Source organism: Salvelinus fontinalis, chromosome 16 (assembly GCF_029448725.1).
Source record: "Salvelinus fontinalis isolate EN_2023a chromosome 16, ASM2944872v1, whole genome shotgun sequence".
NCBI lineage: Eukaryota > Metazoa > Chordata > Actinopteri > Salmoniformes > Salmonidae > Salvelinus > Salvelinus fontinalis.
The window spans coordinates 10,858,872-10,882,758 of NC_074680.1; the positions used below are offsets into that span (position 1 = coordinate 10,858,872).

General features: G+C 42.2%; 1 protein-coding gene across 2 annotated transcripts; it reads left to right on the plus strand.

Moving 5' to 3' along the window:
- The first annotated feature begins 12,024 nt into the window (after nucleotides 1-12,024).
- LOC129812638 (platelet-activating factor receptor-like) lies at nucleotides 12,025-23,880 on the plus strand. 2 transcript variants are annotated; one of them, XM_055864380.1, is made up of 3 exons: nucleotides 12,025-12,566; nucleotides 21,139-21,233; nucleotides 21,658-23,880. In XM_055864380.1, exon 3 carries the CDS (start codon nucleotides 21,700-21,702, stop codon nucleotides 22,816-22,818), a length of 1,119 nt encoding a protein of 372 aa, XP_055720355.1. In that variant the 5' UTR covers nucleotides 12,025-12,566; nucleotides 21,139-21,233; nucleotides 21,658-21,699; the 3' UTR covers nucleotides 22,819-23,880. The 2 variants fall into 2 exon arrangements, with proteins under 2 accessions (XP_055720355.1, XP_055720356.1); XM_055864381.1 differs by lacking the exon at nucleotides 12,025-12,566 and adding an exon at nucleotides 15,257-20,046.
- Nucleotides 23,881-23,887: the final 7 nt, after the last annotated feature.

The following is a 23,887-nucleotide window of genomic DNA, read 5'->3' on the forward strand; positions in this document are numbered from 1 at the left end:
GGCTGGTAGATTTTCAACCACAAGCTCCCATTGACATTACAGCGAGATATGGATGAGTTTTCACTTCCTACGGCTTCCACTAGATGTCAACAGTCAATAGAACTTTGTCTGATCACTCTGCTGTGAAGGGGGGCCAAAGGAGACAGGAATGAGTAACCACTGCCATGAGGTGACCACGCTTTGACCATGCGCGTTCACGTGAGAGGCAGCTCCGTTCCATCGCTCAACTGAAGTCAATGTAATTCTCCGGTTGGAACGTTATTCAAGATTTATGTTAACAACATTCTAAAGATAGATTCAATACATCGTTTGACATGGTTCTACTGACTGTTACGGAACTTTTGGACATTTCGTCACGTTTTAGTGAACGCGCTTTGTGACTTTGGAATTGTTTACCAAACGCGCTAACCAAAGTAGCTAATTGGACATAAATAACGGACATTATCGAACAAATCAAGCATTTATTGTGGACCTGGGATTCCTGGGAGTGCATTCTGATGAAGTTTATCAAAGGAAACATTTATCATGTAATTTCTGGTTTCTGTTGACTCCAACATGGCGGCTAATTTGACTCTTGTTCTGAGCTCCGTCTCAGATTATTGCATGGTTTGCTTTTTCCGTAAAGTTTTTTTGAAATCTGACACAGCGGTTGCATTAAGGAGAGGTATATCTATAATTCCATGTGTATAACTTGTATTATCATCTACATTTATGATGAGTATTTCTGTTGAAACAATGTGGCTATGCACTATCACTGGATGTTTTTGGAACTAGTGAATGCAACGTGCCAATGTAAACTCAGATTATTTTATAAATATGAACTTTATCAAACAAAACATGCATGTATTGTGGAACATGAAGTCCTATGAGTGTCATCTGATGAAGATCATCAAAGGTTAGTGATTAATTTTAGCTATATTTCTGCTTTTTGTGACTGCTATCTTTCGCTGGAAAAATGGCTGTGGTTATTGTGGTTTGGTGTGACCTAAAATAATCGTTTGTAGTGCTTTCGCTGAAAAGCATATTTGAAATCGGACACTTTGGTGGGATTAACAACAAGATTGCCTTTAAAATGGTATAAGAAACAAGTATGTCTGAGGAATTTTAATTATGAGATATCTGTTGTTTTGAATTTGGCGCCCTGCATTTTCACTGGCTGTTGTCATATCATCCCGTCACCGGGATTGCAGCCATAAGAAGTTTTTTGTGACAACACAGAGGCGGATGCAAGATGCAAGCAACGATGGTTTAATGAAATACAGTTTACAGCAGCGACAGGACAGACAGACTGTACTCAGACGGAATCCGACCCAGGAACTATGGCGCATATACCGATGATAGCGTGCTGAGAAATCCAGGGGAATGTGTCCGGATGGGTAGGAAGGAGCCCAGAAGATAATCCACACAAGGGCGCCGCGAGAAAGAGCCCAGACACACGACACAACCTCAGGGAAGTAACAATGATCTGACAACAAGAAACACTGGTTACAGAACATATAAAGAGAAGATAAGTGATTCCAGCTGGCGCAGACAATCAGGCCGAGATTGGGAACCACGCCCACACAAACACGAGAGAGAGAGAGAGAGAGAAAAAGAGAAAGAGAAAGAAAGAGAGGGAGGCAGTGGATTCATGAACCGTGACATTTTTAAACAGAGGTGCCTAGTTATTCTTCTTTTGTTGATATCAGGTAACTTGCAACCTAACCCTGGCCCTGATATGCAATGTCTCCAAACCTCCTCTGATTTTAAATCAAGATCTGCTTTTGGTATTTTTCATCTAAATGTATGCAGCCTGTTGTCAAAAATTGATGGGGTTATGATTTGGGCTAAATCAACTGATGCTGATGTAATTGTGTTTTCTGAAACCTGGCTCAGCAAGTCTGTTTTTGATAAGGATATTTGTATAAGTGGTTACAATGTTTATCGCACTGATCGGGTTAAGAAAGGTGGGGGGTGTGGCTATATATGTAAAATCTAAATTCCATGTAAGTGTGGCAAAGTCTGAAACTATTTGTAAACAATTGGAATTTCTTGCTTTGAATATTGAGGTTTCAAAGGGTCTTTCTATAACTGTGATTGGCTGTTATAGACCCCCCTCTGCTCTCGGTGATGCATTTTTTCTTTGACGCACCTTATGTCTAAACTTCTTTACAGTGAAATGATCTTGATTGGTGATCTCAACTGGTGTTGGTTAAAGCCGGTGTCTGATGATTTAAAAACGTTTTGTAATTCTATGAATCTTACCCAGTTGATTAACTCACCCACTGCCCAAATCTTAAATGCCCAGATAAATCTACCCTGATTGATTTGATATTGACAAATGTTCCACATAAATATTCTGCTGTTGGTGTTTTTTGTAATGATTTAATTGACCATGGTGCTGTTGTTGCTGTTAGAAATACTAAGGTTCCTAAGACAAACCCACGTTTTATTCGTAAGAGACCTTTTAAGAGTTTTAATGAGCAGGCTTTCTTTCATGATTTGTTTTATTTTGACTGGAGCAAGATTGAGCTTATTCCGAATGTGGAAACAGCCTGGATATTCTTTCATGGTGTTTTTTTTATACAAATAGTAAACAAACATGCCCCATTCCGCAGGTTCAGGGTTAAAGGGCGAGATAATCCATGGTTTTCTTCTGAGCTGTCTTGTATTATTCACGACCGTAATCTAGCCTGGGCTAAAGCAAGGAAATCTTGTTCTGATGCTGATTGGCTAATTTTTAGGCAGTTAAGAAACAAGTGTTCTTTTCTTCTCAGGAAGGCCAAGTCTGAATATTTTATGTCTGTTACCACTGATAACCTGAATGACCCTAGAAAGTTTTGGAATGCTATTAGGTCTATGTCTGGTAACAGTAATGTTAATGAATTACCGTCATGTGTTTTGAAGGACTCTGTTGCTATATATGACAAAACTGAAATGCTGAATTGTTCCAATGAGCACTTTGTATCATCTGGTAGGCTGTTTGATTCAGTGTCCTCCATCTCTGTACAACCCTGTATGGATGAACCAGTGAGAGCTGGTCAAACTTTTAGCTTTTTGACATTCTCAGTGCAGGTGGTACATAAAGCCCTGAAATCCTTAGATCAGAGAAAGCCTGCAGGTCCTGTTCTTTTGGATCCCTGCTTTTTAAATCTGGCAGCTGATTTCATAGCTGAACCACTTACATATCTGTTCAATCTAACCCTGGAATGTAATGAAATTCCAAAGATCTGGAAATCAGCATTTGTCCTAACACTTTTAAAAGGGGGAGATCCAACTCTTTAAAATAATTATAGGCCAATCTCAAAGCTGTCACCACTAGTGAAAATACTTGAAACCCTTATGAGTGAACAGCTAAAAGAGTTTTTATTTACTAACTCTATTTTATCAATGTACCAATCGGGCTTCAGGAAGAAGCATAGCACAATTACAGCAGCCATGAAGGTTTTAAATGATATCACTGAAGCCCTTTTTATTGATCTCTCTAAGGTTTTTGATACAGTTGATCATGCTATACTAAGGCAGAGATTGTTGAGTGTAGGTCTTTCGGAGCATGCAGTTGCATGGTTTGCTAACTATCTGTCTGATAGAACTCAGTGCACTCAATTTGATGGGCTTATGTCTGTTAAATTGTCTGTCCTCAATGGTGTGCCCAAAGGCTCTGTACTTGGTCCTCTCTTATTCACTATTTATATAAATGATTTAGACAAAAATGTAAAAAACTTCATTTTTATGCTAATGATACTGTTATTTACTGTTGTGCCTCGTCTCTTACAAAAGCTTTCCAGAACTTGCAAACTGCTTTTTGTACTGTTCAACATACCTTGTGTCAATTGAAGCTTATCCTCAATACTGACGAAACTAAACTAATGGTGTTTTCTAATGCAAGAAATAAACCTCTGAACCTTTCACCTATTACTACCTGTCAGGGCAAGGAGATTGAGGTTGTAATCTCATATAAATATCTTGGAATTCTAATTGATGACGGCCTCTCTTTTAAATTGCATATTCAACAACTTACAACAAATTTGAAGCTGAAATTGGGATTTTATTTTAGGAATAAGGCCTGTTTTTCTTTTGAAGCCAGAAGGAGGCTAGTATCAGCTACATTTATGCCTTTACTAGACTATATGGATATTTTATATATGAATGCTTCCGCTCAGTGTTTGAGATCAATTGACACTCTTTACCATGGCACTTTGAGATTTATTTTAAACTGCAAAACCCTTACGCACCACTGCACTTTGTATACCAGGGTTGGCTGGCCTTCTCTAGTCACTCGTAAACTCAGTCACTGGTATACTTTTATTTACAAAGCCATTTTGGGTTTACTACGTTTTTATTTGGGTATTTTTATTGTTCAGAAATGTGGTGGGTACTCTCTTCGTTTGCTGGACTTTATCCTGGTAACTGTTCCAAATGTCCGAACTGAATTTGGTAAAAGGTCTTTTATGTACTCTGCGCCATCGTCTTGGAACACCTTACAAAATAATTTTAAAATGGAAGAACTTGTCCCGATTGGTGTTTTTAAATCACTGATGAAGGATTTTGAGGCTGATTCCCTGACCTGTCAATGTTTTTAATTTCCTGTTTTTGATTTTGTTATACTCTTGTGAATTCTATGGTCTTTATTAGATTACTTGTAGTTTTTTATGTTGTTTGTCTGTAATTTTTGTAATGACTTGGTTCTGCCTATCTTGGCCAGGACGCTCTTGAAAAAGAAATTTAAAATTTCAATGAGCCCTTCCTGGTTAAATAAAGGTTAAATAAATAAATAAAATAAGACGGTTGAACTAAGCTCATGAGGCATTTCTAAGTTATATTCTTCAAGAGTCAAGGGCTATCGATCATTAATTTAAAAGTTCAAAAAATGGATGTACCAATCCTGGATTGCCCCTTTAATGGAACTGAAAGTGGCACAGACATTTTTCTCGGGTCTCTTGCTGGATTTTTTCCATCACCATTATTGTAAATGCAATTAAATAATCAGAGATTTCCATACATGGCCTGGGCCCGGTTTCCCAAAAGCATCTTAAGGTCCATTAGAGCATTCATAGGAGCAGAATTCAATCATTTCCGAGCTGTTTCCCAAAACCATCGCTATTAACGTTACAGTTGAAAACGCTCTCTCAGACCACTCGTAGAACAGCTAAGTGCACCATTATATGTTTTCTTTGCCCACTAAACATAGAACCACATGGTTTATCCGTCTCTCTGTGACCGGAGATATCTTCAGCCAACAAACTCAAAGTTTCCAATGTCTCTGCAATTTATACAAACAAGCAACGTAAATGTTCATGTTCTAAGTGGTTGAGTATAGAAGCCTCGTTCCTACTATAACATATATGGTCTGTTGTAACCAACTATCACTGTCATCATACCATGCATACAATGAACAAACGCAGAGAGGTGTTGCCTAAAGCTCAAACAGACTTGGTCAAGGGTACACTGCTAGGCCCAGTTCAAAAGCAGGCTAGAGATTGCATATTCTACAGTCATCCACAGTTGCAAAAGATCACAACATCACAAAAGATGACACAACTATTGTACCCCATCAGAACCCAAATTACAAGCTTGTTTTGAGGATGTCATGGATTTTCAGTCCTTGTATCTAGAGCTCTGTATATGAATTCGAGAGGAGTTCCTTTTACCTAGCCCCATTCCTCCTCAGCTGTTTACCAAAATAAGTGGCAAATCGCATACTTTAACTTTAAGCCAATGATATTGGATTTGAGTTTTTTGAAGCAGATGCCCAGAGGGGGAGAAGAATAACAGCCGTTAATGACTAATAGAACAAGATAGCTATTAGCAATTTGTCATGAGTGTTGTCTTAGGGATAAGATTACACCACAGGGGGTGTGAGAGAAAGCTGCGGTCCTGGCATGTCCTGATTAGACTAAGTAAGAACATCACTCCTTAAAGCTACAGTCTGTGATTAAAAAACAACAACAAAGTGGCCGCCGCCACTTATTTTGGTATGCAGCTAAAGGGATAGGGCTACGGAAAGGTAACCCCACTCAAATCTATAGATAGTGCTCCAAGACTGGATGTACCAATCTCAGACTGTAGCTTTTATCAAGAAAGTCTAAAAATAAGTGTAAGAGTTTTGCTTCAACCAGGGACCCTCTGAACACATCAACAACTGCCTCCCATCGTTACCTATCGCTTCACAAAAGCCATGGCCCTTGCAGAGCATGCCTCAAAATTACTTTGAGGCTACCCAGACTAATGCAAATAGTCTGGGTAGCCATTTGATTAGCTGTTCAGGAGTCTTGTGGTTTGGGCGTAGAAGCTGTTTAGAAGCCTCTTGGACCTAGACTTGGCGCTCCGGTACCGCTTGGCGTGCGGTAGCAGAGAGAACAGTCTATGACTAGGGTGGCTGAAGTCTTTGACAATTTTTAGGGCCTTCTTCTGACACCGCCTGGTATAGAGGTCCTGGACAGCTTCACTATCTTGCGTGCGGACTAGCCTAAAGCCTATGCTCTGTTCAGTTTGAGAAGGAGAGCACGAATATCCACACTATGAGGAGATTTCATTTAGAGTCCCTCTTTTTAACAAACCCTCCTTCCATACAATCCATTATATACAATTGCTCTAAATATGATTTGAATAATGCAAGATTTTAAATCCCAGCGGTCTTTAAAAAGACATTCAGTAGCAAAATATTTTCAAAAATATATATAATTGGAATATAACTAATAACATGAAATAACATTGGAATATAACATTTAATAACAATAACTTAACTAATTAATTCAGTGTAACATTGATGTGGCAACTCTCTTATGCTCTGCTAGTGAACGATTATAATTTGTACATAGGTCACAAATAAAGCTTTCCTCAGTAAAATTGGAGCCCAATTGGAGCCCGACTCCTGCTCACACCTAATCCAGTCCCAACCTGTGACTGAAAACTCTCTTAAAAATGTAGCCAGCTATCTAGCTATATGAAATAAAATGCTGTGTAAAATAGCTAAAAGGCTATAAAGTAACATTAACTGTAAAGCTATCAGTCACTAGTGGAAACATTTACGTTATCTTTTTGATGTATTTTACATCAGACGATCTGGTAATAAGGTTGATACAGTAGCTAGCAATCCTAAAAGTTTATTCTAACTAGCTAGCTGGCTAGCATTTACTGCGAGTGAAGTTGCTAACTAGCAGGCTAGCATAATCTAGCACTAACTGGGTTAGACATTGTCTAAATGACAGGTAGAAACACATTCATAACCATAAAGGGGTAACCTGCCCCCAGGGGCCAGTTACCACCTAGTAAGGGGGGGCGAGTTGCGAGCAAGAGCAGTGGCAGCCAGGAAAAGTGTTGGGGGAAATAATTTGGTGACATCTTATGGTCTTAATGTGAATTACAATGGGGTCCAGTTACCCCCAAGTACCCTACAGGTGTGTTCTTTTTTTAAACCCATAATCATTTCAAAGTGGATTTGCTTAAGACTACCGATAAATACTCTGTGTGACCCTGATTTAGCCCACTGCAGTAAAAGGTAAGATTTTGAGGAAAATAAAATGGATCCGTTTATATAAAGTGATCTATAACAGCGCTTTGGTCCACAATGCTTTATGCCAGAAACAAGCTGTAAAATACCCGGGAAAGACGCGACTCCGATGCATATGGGGATATCTGTGAAGACAGATGCTGGGAGACGAGAAGCAAGTACAGGGAGTGAATGTTTAATAAATAACCGACATGAAACAAAACACAGACAGTGTCTGGACAGGGGGAACAAAATGACATTAATGCTGACACGGGGATGAAACTGAGGAATAGACAGAAACGGGGGAGGCAATCAATAAGTGTTGGAGTTCAGGTGAGTCCAATGAAGCGCTAATGCGCGTAACGATGGTGACAGGTGTGCGTAATGATGAGCCTCCTGGCCCTCGAGCACCAGAGGGGGGAGCGGGGGCAGGCGTGACAATATCATTGTTTAATGTCCTTGACATTCAGAGACTGAGCTACAACCTTCTATAGTAGAGGAGACAAAACATGGTATTTGCTTGGGAAGTAATCTAATTCTATCACTATCAATTGATTAAGCTATTCACTTTCTGTAAAATAGAATATGTTTAAATACAGATTGCTTTTAAGGAAACCCTTGTGACGTTCTTTCATTGGGTAAAGCCATGGAAGAAGAGTAGCCAGCAGGTAAAGCTTACAGTTTTCTGTGTCGGTTGGCCTACTCTGTCTGGGTTGGAAAGGTAGGCCTAGCTTTTGAAAGTAACATGCTCAGATTCCTAATGACGTCTCAGATTTAATTACAGTGAGATCCAAAAGTATTGGGACAGTGACATATACAGTACCAGTCAAATGTTTGGACACACCTACTCATTCAAGGGTTTTTCTTTATTTTTACTATTTTCTACATTGTATAATAATAGTGAAGACATCAAAACTATGAAATAACAAATATGGAATCATGAAGTTACCCCCAAAATATTTTATATTTAAAATTATTTTCCTTGAATAAAGCTTTGCACACTCTTGGCAGCTACATGAGCTGGCATGCTTTTCAAACATTCTTGAAGGAGTTCCCACATATGCTGAGCACTTGTTGGCTGCTCCACCTTCACTCTGCAGTCCAACTCAGCCCAAACCATCGCAATTGGGTTGAGGTCAGGTAATTGTGGAGGCCAGGTCATCTGATGCAGAACTCCATCACTCTCCTTCTTGGTCAAATAGCTCTTACACAGCCTGGAGGTGAGTTGGGTCATTGTCCTGTTGAAAATAATATTAGAGTCCCACTAAGCGCAAACCTGATGGGATGGCGTATTGCTGCAGAATGCTGTGGTAGCCATGCTGGTTAAGTGTGCCTTGCATTTTAAATAAATCACAGACAGTGTCATCAGCAAAGCACCCTCACACCATTCCACTTCCTCCTCCATGCCTCACAGTGGGAACCACACTGTCACGCCCTGACCATAGAGAGCCCTTGGTTCTCTATGGTGTAGTGGGTCAGGGCATGACTAGGGGTGTTCTAGGTTATATATTTCTATGTTGGTGCTCTTGGTATGGTTCCCAATTAGAGGCAGCTGATGTTCGTTGTCTCTAATTGGGGATCATACTTAAGGGTTCCCTGTTCCCACCTGCTTTGTGGGATATTGTTTTTGAGAGAGTGCATGTAGCACCTCAGTACTGCACGGTCGTTGTTTGGTTCTTGGTTTGTTTTAAGTTTCACTAAAAATAAAGATGTGGAACTCCAATCACGCTGCACCTTGGTCGTCTCTCCACACGCCCGTGACACACACATGCAGAGATCATCCGTTCACCTACTCTGCGTCTCACAAAGACACGGCGGTTGGGACCAAAAATCTCAAATTTGGACTCATCAGACCAAAGGACAGATTTCCACCGGTCTAATTTCCATTGCTCATGTTTCTTGGCCCAAGCAAGTCTCTTCTTCTTAGTGGTTTCTTTGCAGTGATTCGACCATGAAGGCCTGATTCCCACAGTCTCCTCTGAACAGTTGATGTTGCGATGAGTCTGTTACTTGCACTCTGTGAAGCATTTATTTGAGCTGCAATTTGAGGTGCAGTTAATTGCCAATTTCTGAGGCTGGTAACTCTAATGAACTGAACCTCTGCAGCTGAGATAACTCTGGGTCTTCCTTTCCTGTGGCGGTCCTCATGAGAGCCAGTTTCATCATACCGTTTGGTAGTTTTTGTGACTGCACTTGAAGAAACTTTCAAAGTTCTTGAAATGTTCCATATTGACTGACCTTCATGTCTTTGCTTATTTGAGCTGTTCATGCCATAATATGCACTTGGACTTTTATCAAATAGGGCTATCTTCTGTGTACCAACCCTACCTTGTCACAACACAACTGATTGGCTCAAACGCATTAAGAAGGAAAGAAATTGCACAAATTAACTTTTAACAAGGCACACCTGTTAATTGAAATGCATTCCAGGTGACTACCTTATGAAGCTGGTTGAGAAAATGCCAAGAGTGTGCAAAGCTGTCATCAAGGCAAAGGGTGGCTACTTTGAAGAATCTCAAATATATTTTGATTTGTTTACTACATGATTCCATGTGTTATTTCATAGTTTTGATATCTTCACTATTATTCTACAATGTAGAAAATAGTAACAATAAAGAAAAACCCTTGAATGAGTAGGTGTATCCAAACTTTTGACTGGTACTGTGTTGTCTCTCTACTCCAGCACTTTGGATGTGAAATGATACAATAGCTACGAAGTTAAAGTGAAGACTGTCAGCGTTAATTTGATGTTATTTTCATCCATATTGGGTGAATTGATTGAAAAGTACAGCACTTTTTGTACATAGTCACCCCATTTTAGCAGACCAAAAGTATTGGGACAAATTCACTTATATGTATTAAAGTAGTAAAATGTAACTATTTGGTCCCATATTCCTAGCGTGCAATGACTACATTAAGCTTGTGACTGTACAAACATGTTGGATGCATTTGCTGTTTGTTTTGGTTGTGTTTCAGATTATTTTTTGCCAATAGGAAATAATGCTAAAAATGTATTGAGTCATTTAGGAGTGTCTTTTATTGTAAATAAGAATGGAATATGTTTTTAAAGACTTCTACATTAATGTGGATGCTACCATCATTATGGATATTCCTGAATTAGTAGTGAATAATTCAACCCCTTGGGTAGTGAATAATTCAACCCCTTGGGTTGTGCCGTGGCGGAGATCTTTGTGGGCTATACTCGGCCTTGTCTCAGGATGGTAAGTTGGTGGTTGAAGATATCCATCTAGTGGTGTGGGGGCTGTGCTTTGGCAAAGTGGGTGGGGTTATATCCTGCCTGTTTGGCCCTGTCCGGGGGTATCATCGGATGAGGCCACAGTGTCTCCTGACCCTTCCTGTTTCAGCCTCCAGTATTTATGCTGCAGTAGTTTATGTGTCGGGGGGCTAGGGTCAGTCTGTTATTTCTGGAGTACTTCTCCTGTCTTATCCGGTGTCCTGTGTGAATTTAAGTATGCTCTTTCTAATTCTCTCTTTCGGAGGACCTGAGCCCTAGGACCATGCCTCAGGACTACCTGGCATGATGACTCCTTGCTGTCTCCAGTACACCTGGCCTTGCTGCTGCTCCAGTTTCAACTGTTCTGCCTGCGGCTATGGAACCCTGACCTGTTCACCGGACGTGCTACCTGTCCCAGACCTGCTTTTTTCGCTCTAGAGACAGCAGGAGTGGTAGAGATACTCTTAATGATCGGCTATGAAAAGCCAACTGACATTTACTCCTGAGGTGCTGACTTGTTGCACCCTCGAAAACTACTGTGGTTATTATTATTTGACCATGCTGGTCATTTATGAACATTTGAACATCTTGGCCATGTTCTGTTATAATCTCCACCCGGCACAGCCAGAAGAGGACTGGCCACCCCTCATAGCCTGGTTCCTCTCTTGGTTTCTTCCTAGGTTTTGGCCTTTCTAGGGAGTTTTTCCTAGCCACCGTGCTTCTACACCTGCATTGCTTGCTGTTTGAGGTTTTAGGCTGGGTTTCTATACAGCACTTTGAGATATCAGCTGATGTAAGAATGGCTATATAAATACATTTGATTTGATTTGATGAGTGAGAATGTTAGACAAATATCATGCCCCCAATACATGCTAACCTCTCTCCATTACAATAAAAGGGGAGGTTTGCATTTTTGGAGGGGTATGACTTTCTCACTCATCATTAATCACGATTCATTCAGGATTATCTGTAGCATCCAAAAGATTCATTCTGCTAATATGTAAAATGACTTAGAATTGCATGACATTTTTATAAAAGGCTATTGTTTCTCAGACCTGTAAATACTATGACAGATTCATGCAATGCTTTTACTATAAATAAAGGAGATCTTTCCACCCCTACTCTTGTCCACGGTGGTTTGCGAACCCACAACCAGACCTTCTGGCCGGCAGCCCTGTGCGCTATCAACATTTCTGTCTTGCCATGAAATGCTTACACAATTTCTAAAACTGCATATCTAAGGCTCTGGTCTGTCCAATAAGTGGGGGAAAATGGTAAACATGCTCTCTGCTATCCACGTTATATTTTAATTATTATTTTGGGTATAGGGGAGGGTCACTTTTTTTAAGCGTCAGGGAGGGTTTAGGTAAAATATGTTTTGCTGAAAGGGAGGGACCATCCATTTTCATTTCAGAGAGGTCCGATTTTCAGAGAGGTGTCTTCTTATAAATAACGTTCACAACCCTTACTATGCTCGTGACCAATGAGTAGATGGGAGGGGCAGGACAGGCAGTGCGTCAAGCCTCTCAAATAAAACCAAAAAAACTGTCTACACAGACTCCGGAGATGCCGGTTGATGAGCGGGAGCAGCTTGGATGAAATGATTGAATAACAATTATGTGTACATTTATTTCGTAGCGCTCGCACACGCAGCCTAGTCACGGAGTCAAGCGCTTCGTGGCGCATTCATTAGAGGAGTTTCTCTAGTTTCAAGAAACTTTATTATAATATATACATGTACTAGGCTATAGATACAGTATGTTTACGATTGTAGCCTAAAATACGCTGGTTTCAAAATAATAGTGTGGAACACACACACTTGGAAAGACTAACACAGTGAGAAAGGAGCCACGCACTCAGGTAAGCCATCTTTCTTACTATTTTCAAATAAAATGTAATTATATTGTTACGTATGGGAACATCTTTTTTCCCAAAGTTGCCAAGTAAATGATAATATTGTACTATTCTGCTTGAGATTTCAAATGTTTTGCACTGGTCTTTATAACCTGTGAATATGTTTGATACTTTATCATTATTTATTGTTTAAAGGTTCAAACAAATGTTCACACATGGCGAACATCTTTCATTGCATTTATCATAAATGTCTAGAGCCATGCAGCGAAACCTAAATTATTTCATACAGTATTAGAAAACATTATACAAGCAGTTCTTAAAAGGGCAATCTGGGGTGGTACATCCGTTTTTTTAAACGTTTGAAATAATTATATATAGCCATTTATTCTTGAAGAATTTATGAATACCTCATGAGCTTATTTTAACTTTCTTAGTTAATCTTGTTCTAATCTTGTTTTATTCCATTGTTTGTCCTTGCATCCATAGCTCCTTCAATGAATTTGAGTGGTTAAAATTCTACCAGCAATACTGCTCAGCTTTTTACCAAAAAAGTGTTGTTTGAATGCCAGAATGCCCCTTTCAGCAAGACAGGCCTTTCTCTGTGCTGGTTGCTGATAATAAGCAGAATCTACTGCACACCCAAAACCGATTAGTGAAGGTGCTGTATGCAAAACTGGAGAAACAGGAAAATAGAGTCCTGTAGGGTCAGCCCTAATTTGTGTGCTCTCTGACACACGGAGTTGCATGGTAAATGGCCCAGGAACACAAGGAAAGGACAATGCCCAAGGACTAGGCAGCCTGTCCCCTGCTGAGGGGCCAAAATGTATCTCTCTGCTACAGTATCCAGAGGACTGAGTATTGAATGAGTGATAGAAAAGTACTATATTATCCATATTTAGTATCTATTGTTCACTGAGGATAACTCTGATGCTATCTGAACTGAATCAAAATAGGAACGCAACATGTAAAGTGTTGGTCCCATGTGTCATGAGCTGAAATAAAAGATCCCAGAAATGTTCCATATGCACAAAAAATAATTTGCAGTAGGTACAACCGGCCTCACAACCGCAGACCACATGTAAAGCGCTATGTGGGTGAGCAGCTTGCTGATGTCAAGGTTGTGAGCAGAGTTCCCCATGGTGGCAGTGGGGTTATGGTATGGGCAGGCATAAGCTACAGACAACGAACACAATTGCATTTTATCGATAGCAGTTTTAATGCACAGAGATACCGTGACGAGAAAATGGCGCCGGAGCAGAAGGTTTTACGTTCCCCCAACCGATTGTGTTTTTTTGTTCGTTTATCTGCGTTGTTTGTAACTTATTTTTTTTCCTATTTTGTACATAATGTTGCCACTATCGTCTCTTATGACCGAAAATAACTTCTAGACATCAGGACTGCGACTACTCACCACGGACTAGCAGAATCCTTTTTCTTCTTTCACGACTCTGACGAGCCCGAGGCGGAGGATATACGGCTCTCTCGGCGTTCCACACCATAGTGCCCTCAAAGCTCATCACTAAGCTAAGGACCCTGGGACTAAACACCTCCCTCTGCAACTGGATCCTGGACTTCCTGACGGGCCGCCCCCAGGTGTTAAGGGTAGGTAACAACACATCCGCCATGCTGATCCTCAACACAGGGGCCCCTCAGGGGTGCGTGCTCAGCCCCCTCCTGTACTCCCTGTTCACCAGTGACTGCACGGCCAGGCACAACTCCAACACCATCATTAAATTTGCAGATGACACAACAGTGGTAGGTCTGATCACCGACAACAACGAGACAGCCTATAGGGAGGAGGTCGTCAGAGACCTTGCCATGTGGTGCCATGACAACAACCTCTCCCTCAACGTGATCAAGACAAAGGAGGTGATTGTGGACTACAGGAAAAAGAGGACCGAGCACGCCCCCATTCAACATCGACGGGGCTGCAGTGGAATAGGTTGTGAGGTTCAAGTTCCTTGGTGTCCACATCACCAACAAACTAACATGGTCCAAGCACACCATGACAGTCATAAAGTGGACATGACAAAACCTATTCCCCCTCAGGAGACTGAAAAGATTTGGCATGGGTCCTCAGATCCTCAAAAGTTTCTACAGCTGCACCATCGAGAGCATCCTGACTGGTTGCATCACTGCCTGGTATGGCAACTGCTCGGCCTCCGACCGCAATGCACTGCAGAGGGTAGTGCGAACGGCCCAGTACATCACTGGGGCCAAGCTTCCTGCCATCCAGGACCTCTATACCAGGCAGTGTCAGAGGAAGGCCCTGAAAATGTTCAAAGTCTCCAGCCACCCTAGTCATAGACTGTTCTCTCTGCTACCACACGGCAAGCTGTACCGGAGCGCCAAGTCTAGGTCTAAGAGGCTTCAAAACAGCTTCTACCCCCAAGCCATAAGACTCCTGAAATATCTAGTCAAATGGCTACCCAGACTATTCACATTGCCCCCCCCCCCCTCTCTCCACACCACTGCAACTCTCTGTCATCTATGCATTGTCACTTTAATTAACTCTACCTACATGTACATGCTACCTCAACTAACCGGTTCCCCCGCACATTGACTCTGTACTGGCACCCCCCCTGTATATATATATATATATATATATATATATATACACACTGCTCAAAAAAATAAAGGGAACACTTAAACAACACAATGTAACTCCAAGTCAATCACACTTCTATGAAATCAAACTGTCCACTTAGGAAGCAACACTGATTGACAATAAATTTCACATGCTGTTGTGCAAATGGAATAGACAAAAGGTGGAAATTATAGGCAATTAGCAAGACACCCCCAAAAAGGAGTGATTCTGCAGGTGGTGACCACAGACCACTTCTCAGTTCCTATGCTTCCTGGCTGATGTTTTGGTCACTTTTGAATGCTGGCGGTGCTCTCACTCTAGTGGTAGCATGAAACAGAGTCTACAACCCACACAAGTGGCTCAGGTAGTGCAGTTCATCCAGGATGGCACATCAATGCGAGCTGTGGCAAAAAGGTTTGCTGTGTCTGTCAGCGTAGTGTCCAGAGCATGGAGGCGCTACCAGGAGACAGGCCAGTACATCAGGAGATGTGGAGGAGGCCGTAGGAGGGCAACAACCCAGCAGCAGGACCGCTACCTCCGCCTTTGTGCAATTTATTGTCAATCAGTGTTGCTTCCTAAGTGGACAGTTTGATTTCACAGAAGTGTGATTGACTTGGAGTTACATTGTGTTGTTTAAGTGTTCCCTTTATTTTTTTGAGCAGTGTATATATATATTTTTTTACTGCTCCTCTTTATTTACTTGTCACTTTTATGTCTTATTCTTAACCATATTTTTGGAAACTGCAATGTCGGTTAGGGGCTCGCAAGTAAGCATTTCACTGTAAGGTGAGGTTGTATTTGGCGCATGTGACTAATAAAATTTGATTTGATTTGAGATCCTGAGGCCCATTGTCATGCTTTATCTGCCACCATCACCTCATGTTTCAGCATGATAATGCACAGCCCCATGTCACAAGGATCTGTACACAATTCCTGGAAGCTGAAAATGTTCTCAGTTCTTCCATGGCCTGCACACTCAGCAGACTCACCAGCCGAGCAATCAGCCTGTCACCAACCCTTTGGAAACATTTGGAAAAAATTGTGTTTGACCAGATACAATGCTATTTTACAGTAAACAAATTGACAACAGACTTTCAGCACGCTCATGGGGAAGGACATTCAACAACCACATCACTTACACAAATGACTGATGATTGGCTGAGATAAATTGATAATAAATAGATTGTGGCGGCTGTTTTGTTAGACTTCAGTGTGGCTTTTGACATTACTTGTATCTGTACAGGGTGGACTCTGAATTACTCTATGCAAAGTTGTATTGTCTTCTTGTCACGCCCTGACCTTAGTTATCTATGTTTTCTTTATTATTTTGGTTAGGTCAGGGTGTGACGAGGGTGGGTATGCTTGTTTTGTATTGTCTAGGGTTTTTGTATGTCTAGGGGTGTTTGTAAGTCTAGGCATATGTAGGTCTATGGTGGCCTGAATTGCTTCCCAATCAGAGGCAGCTGTTTATCGTTGTCTCTGATTGGGGATCATATTTAGGTTGCCATTTTCCCTTGGGTATTTGTGGGTTCTTGTCTCTGTGTAGTTGCCTGTTCAGCACTCATTTGTATAGCTTCACGGTTCGTTTTTGTTATTTTGTTCAGTGTTTCTGCTTATTAAAGAAGAATGTACGCATATCACGCTACGCCTTGGTCTCCTCCTTTTGACAGCCGTGACACTTCTCAGGAATTGTGTCTTATTACTTTGGTCTCATCCCTCACACAATCCTTTAAATGCTGTGACACCATGTGGCGATTGGGCCTGGTAATGTTTAGGTTACTGTAAGCTTGGTATTGTTAGATTGGTCAATGGTGGTTGGTTTTGGGTTGAAAGGTTACACCTTCAGATGTTGTAAATTTAATTAAATGTTGTTGTTCTCTCTCTTGTATCCTGTATCTAAGTTGTAGGTTGTATTATCAATTCTCATTTCCTTCTGGCCTAATAAGCATCTCTTATGTTCATGCTTTGTCTTCTAATTCTTTGGAACTTAAGCTTTATGCCTTGTATGTGAGTCCATTCAATGTTACTTAAATATCTGCCTTTGACATAGAGACTTCTCAGACCAATTCTTGCTAGTCAACATCAACTCATTGCATCATGCTTGCTTGTATATTTTAATTCGCTTTATGAAGTCAGATAAACATTATAATAGGCTAATTGCTTAGTCCAATTAATAAGTCGCTGTCACGACTTCCGCCGAAGTCTCTCCTTGTTCGGGTGGTGGTCGACGTCACCGGCTTTCTAGTCACCACCGATCCATGTTTTGTTCCTTATTTAACTCTCTGGCATACCTTTGTGTTCTGTCCATGATTGTTGGTGTCTTAGTGGTTCGTGTAGGTGTTATTCTGTCTGTATTTTCCTTATTGGAATATTGCTTGCCTTTTTTGTGAGTAAACTCAGTTGTTTTGCTCAAACCTGTGTCCTGCGCCTGACTCCTCTACATCTCTGCACCCAATCGTTGACAGTCGCATGTGATGTATATACTCGACTGACGGAAAGCATAGCTACTATTAAAATACATTTTTATCTGACTGGAAGTGTACAGACTGAAGTGGCAGCAAGTCTTAAAATGGTTGAACATTTTGTCATGTCTTTTTGGTCTGTTTTTCCTCTGTAGTCACTGCTAGTTTTGAAGCCTTTGTTAAGGCCTCTAGAAGTGCAAGTAATTTAAAACACCAAATATCCCGAGTGGACAGCCATACCCTCTGCCAAAGACGATATCTGGGAGCAGCGACGGACGAACATCTGGGCCGATGGTATGCTGACCTCTTGTTCAGGGAAGAGCGGGGGCTGATATCGCATGGAACACTCGAAAGACGAGAGACTAGTGGCCAAGCAGAGAAGGGTGTTGCGGGCGTATTCCACCCACGTGTTGTTGGCTCCAGGTGGTGGGGTTGGTCGAGACAAGGCACCTAAGCATATTCTCCAGGTCTTGATTGGCACGCTCTGACTAGCCGTTGGACCGGGTATGAAACCCGGAGGACAAGCTGGCTCGATGACCCAATAAGGGTGCAGAACTCTTTCCAGAATCGGGACGAGAATTGACGACCACAATCAGAGACAATGTCGGCAGGGAGTTCATGGATTTGGAAGACGTGCTGCACCATGAGCTGAGTCGTCTTCTGAAGGTAACTTGGGGAGAGGGATGAAATGGGCAGCTTTAGAGAACCTATCCACTACTGTCAGGATAGTGGTGTTGCCATCAGACGGAGGAAGCCCAGTGACAAAATCCAGGGATATATGAGACCAGGAGCGATGAGGAACAGGGAGTGGCTGAAGGAGGCCTGTCGCAGAGTCTTATTCTGAGCACAAACCGTGCATGTGGCGACGACGGCTGAGACATCAGGAAACATAGTGGGCCACCAGAAGCGTTGTCGAAGGAAGGCCAGGGTTCAACGGGAGCTAGGATGGCAGGTGAGCTTGGAGGAATGAGCACATTCCAGGACCTGAGATAGGGCTGAATCAGGGACAAACATCTGGTAATCTTGACAATTAAAAAATCATTAAAGTAGTTGGCAATATCAGTGGGTTTAATGAGCCATCTGATTCAATGAATGATGAAGCTGAGTTTGCCTTTTTGCCCAACAGTTCTTTTAAGGTGCTCCAAAGCTTTTCACTATCATTCTTTATATAATTTATCTTAGTTTTATAGTATAGTTTCAACACTTCCACCACTGGCATTTCTGTCTTTTCTGTAAATGTTATAACCTTGTATTGCTACCACTGTATCATCAAAGGTATTATCTAAGTGAGTTTCAGAGAGTCAAAATATGAATGTCATCTGTTACTAGCAAGTTATTTACTTCATTAACCTTGTTTCTTAGGCTACATATGTTAACGTGGGCTATTTTTGAACACTTTTCTGGGATGCTTGATTGTTTTCATTGTTTTACTGGGTAGCTTAGCAGAATTAGACATGCTCATGCTGTTTATGTTAGTGCAGGGTGAGCTGCACACATGGGACTTCCTACTACGGCACACCGCCTCAGTGCTAACACTATAACTCTGGTTCATAGGCACATGATTACTGCATACAATAGCTGTGGGATCAGCAGAGGCATTCAGCGCAGTTAGAGGGGCATAAATTAGGTTACTTATATTGCATCTTCCAACGCCCCTGGGATAATGTACATTTGCTGAAACATTATGACAACTCAGTGACACAATGGTAGGAATTTACTGAGCTGGGCTTGGGTCATTGATAAGTAATTGTCTCAATGCAGCCTTATAATGCTGTGAAAGGATCCAGGAACCCAGATGATTTGGATGGATCCCATCCTCCTTATCAAACGAGCTTTGTTTCCAGAAGGTATCAAAATTGTCAATAAATGTTACACCCACAGAGCTGAAATAGTCTCGTAGCCAGTTATGGGGGGCTAAAAGTCTGCTGAAACGTTCAATGCCACACTCAACCCCATCAGTTCTTTAAAATCCATCGTCAGCTGTTCTGAGCTGCCCTTCATAATGTCATTGAATCCCACATTAGCTATGATAGACTCAATTTCCTGATGCTGATTTAAAATGTTTGGTAGCAGCTTATTAATATCCTGTACTCGTGCTCCTGGATAGCACAAAGGTTTTGCCCAACGGACTGAGACATTACTCACCATTGAACCGCCCAATACAACGGCCGGAGAAGGGAATGGAGAAATCTGACCATTCCTACCCCTCACACAATTCTTTGAACCTTTCACGGATCCACGAGAAGCAGGATAGCGTATGCCCGCTGCTTCCCCCGATAGGTCCAGACCTCCCACAGAAGGCCGTGCCCGTCAGATCCAGAGAGAGGGAAAGGAGCCGAACTCGACAACGAAGCCACTGCTGGAGTCAGCGTATTTGGAGTCAGCACCGCCAGCGCAGACACAGGCAATCCCAGCGATGAAGGCGCAGGTAGATCAGGTACCAGTGCAGCGACGCTATTCCTAATGTCAATCTGCTCCTAACCTCTCACAACCACGGCCGTCCGCTTAGCAGCATGCTGCTGCCTTTGGTTTCCTCGACTTGTGACATGGGACCAGCGCTGATTGGAACAATCTTCTTGCTGTTCTCTGTCTACTTCATTACAAGATGGAGTAGGAGAAGCAGATGGAGACAATTTCCTTGGCAGGCAAGTTATAGGTAGCGCAGGCCATTCGGATAGGGACAGATGACAAGGCTGGAAAACATCCATCAGGCCCGAGCGGCGTCCAGCCATAAGAGTTGAGAACGAGAAAGTTCCAATTTGCATTTTCCCCGTAAGTGTCACGATCGTCATATAAGCACACATACAAAACAAAACAATATCCCACATCGCAGGTGGGAAAAGGAACACACTAAGTATGATCCCCAATTAGAGGCAACGATTATCAGCTGCTACCAATTGGGAATCATACACATACACCAACATAGAAATATACTATCTAGAAACCCCACCAGTCACGCTCTGACCTATTACACCATAGAGAACCCCGAGGGCTCTCTATGGTCAGGGCGTGACAGTAAGTTAGTGCAGAATTTGCTTGCTAATCGTAGGCACCTCATTCCTGTATTCCTCTGCAAGCAAACAATTGCTTCATTTGAACTCTGGATTGTCAATACAGTGGAGTCGACCATGTGTGAATGTTGCTGTTGTATGTTTACAAGGCCTATGCCAAACATTAGGAATGCCTTCCTAATATTGATTTGCACCACCCCCCCCCCCTCCACACACACACTGATTGAAGTAGGTTTAACAAGTGACATCAATAAGGGATCATAGCATTCACCTGGTCAATCTATTTCATGGAAAGAGCAAGTGTTCTTAATGTTTTGTACCCTGTATATATTTAGTGTATAATGTATATTTACTTATCAGATCGGACTTGCCGTAACTGAAGTTCCGTATATTTTTTTTCCCTACAGGGCTGTTTTCTCTTTCATTTCAAGTTTAAGAAAGACAAGTCTTAAGTCTTAACATGTGAAATATTAAAACATTTACACTCAATTTCTTTGTACTTCTTTTCCTTGGAAAAGGGTTTGGGATTTACTGGAACCAGGACATATCCATCCTTAAGGATTTTTGTGACGTAGTTCCTCCGGATTGTGGGAATCTCATTGAACTGACCAGGGTAAGTGCAGTTCAACCTTTGTTTCCTCTTGCGCACACTTCCCATTCCTAAGTGAATGTCACTAGGGCGGCCAAACAGTTATGCCACATTAGGCAAAGCATCAGTCCAGATATCATGTCATTCCATACAATATCATAACACCTTTTATAGAGACTTTATTCTTTTTCTAATACATGAGTTGTTAAGCCACTCAGTAGGGCTTATGAAGCCTTTATAGCCACATTTTTTGTAAATATAAAGTAGGACCCCTCTTGTTATTGTCTGTTATACTGATGACAGAGCAGGAAGACATTCGTCTAGATTTGACTGGAAATATGGTCATCATTCACTCATCACAAACAGAGAGCACAGTGTCAAGTCCACTAAAGTGAATATTGCAGTGAGTCTTGAAATATGACTCTAATAGGAAGTGTTTTTCTCACAGAGGGAGTTGCTTTCTTTAGCAAAACCAAAAGTGGAGTCGACCATGGGGATAAAAGAGGACTTAGTAGTGACCACGGATGTGAACTTTGTCGGGAACGGAAACTTTCTGGACTCGGCGTTCCGCTACACCCTCTTCCCAGTGTTCTACGGTGTTGTGTTCATCCTTGGGCTGATAGCCAATAGTTACGTGCTGTTCGTGCTGTGGCGCCTGCGCGATGCCAAGGCCTTGAACGAGATCTGCATCTACATGGCCAACCTGACTGTGGCCGACCTCCTCTTCGTGTGCGCCCTCCCCGTCTGGATTGGCTACTACCATCACGGTGGCGTCTGGCTCTACGGCGAATTCCTGTGCCGTGTCACCGGCGTGTTCTTCTTCATCAACACCTACTGCTCCATTCTCTTCCTCACTGCCATCAGTATCAACCGCTACTGGGCCATCACGCGCCCGCTGAACGCCGCCTCGTCCGACCATTGGTGCCGTGGGGTGGTCGTCACAGCGGTCATCTGGGTGGTCACACTGTCCATGTCTGTGCCATACCTCTTGAAGACGGGCATCCAGAAGGACGAGAGCAACGTGTCGCGATGCTTCGAGGGCTACCACCATGAGACAGATGGCGAGAAGCGGCTGGTGGCCGCAACCCACCTTATCATTGTGGGGTGCTTCGTCTTGGTCTTCTTCCTCGTCGTAGTGTGTAATCTGCTAATCGCCCGGGCGTTACTAGCCCAGTCCCTTACCCAGGCTCGGGGCTCCAGTTCCTCCAAACCCCGGGGGGTGAAGGGCCGGGCCCTGCAGATGCTGTGCGCTGTGGTGGGGGTGTTCGTGGTGTGCTTCCTCCCCCACCACATGGTCCAGGGCCCCTGGACCCTGGCTGTGCTGGAGATCAAGGAGGGCTGGGGCAGCACGGAATGGAACCAGAAAACCAGGCAGTGGTTGAACGACGCCCACCAGGTCACCCTGATGCTGATGGGGCTCAACTGCCTCTTAGATCCCGTGGTGTACTGCTTCGCCACCAGGAGGTTCCACATGTATATCAAGGACCATCTGAAAAAGGTGGGGATGGGCAGAGGCTGCTCGGAAACAGCCATCACACACATCTCTATAGTGGAATGCAAGAATGTGAGCCAGCGGCTCCATCGTGAACAGCAGCAGCTCAATAATTAAAGTCCTTCACTGTAACGGAAAACTGTAATTTATATGGTAAATTTGGGTATTATCAACAGTAAAATGCTCCAAACGTTTTACTGCAGCATAGTGTAAATTGTTGTGGGCGGGGAAACAATTGCTTTATTTTGAATGGTACTGTAATTCCACCCCACAGAATACAGTACTGTACCGTGTCAAAAACCTTTTGACCACTTGTGGGTGAATGTTATTGTTGTTTCTGGCTTATGAACATATTTTGAGCTGTGCCTTGTAAGAGGCTATATTTGTTGCACCCATGAGTGAAAATACTGTACCAATTTAACTCTTATGTTATAGGAGACAGATTGTACAGGGGACAGATTTTAGTGGCAGCGAGTCTTAAACCTTAAATGGTTGACCATTTTACCATGACCTTTTGGTCTGTACCCCTGTAGTCGCTGCCAGTTTGGAAAATTTTGTTAAGGCCTTTTTTGTTAAGGTGCAAGTAATATTAAACACAAATTATGCATTAATATGCTGTGGGATGTTTACAACCAGATTCATCTGGTTTTCAAGGGAAAAGGAAAGAGAGCCTGTGACGCCTACACGACTTCCGCTTTTGGACGTTAACAAGGCGACACTCCATCTTAACTCCTCCTCCACATTTATTGGATTGGTTGAACAGTGCAGTCAGCTACGTTAGGTTACCTAGCAGCCAACCTGCTTGCACCAATCCCTTGTAATTACAGTAAAATACTATGAATTACAAACCCGTCCCCTCAATGAATTTCATTCATCCATGTGCCGACCTTACAGTGAAATGCTTACTTACAAGCCCTTAACCAACAACGCAGTTAAGAAAAATAAGTGTTTAGAAAGTATTTAGAAAGTATTTACTAAAATTAACTGAAGTAAAAAATAAAAAGAAGAAAATAGAAAAATATTTAAAGAGCAACAATAAAATAACAGTAGTGAGGCTATGTACAGGGGGTACCGGTACAGAATCGATGTGCGGGGGCACCGGTTAGTTGAGGTAATATGTACATGAAAATAGAGGTAAAGTGACTATGCATCAATAATAAACAGAGTAGCAGCAGCGTAAAAATGG

Excerpts from the sequence above, each read along its gene's own strand:
- LOC129812638 (XM_055864380.1), top strand. The coding sequence starts at position 21,700 with ATGGGGATAAAAGAGGACTTAGTAGTGACCACGGATGTGAACTTTGTC.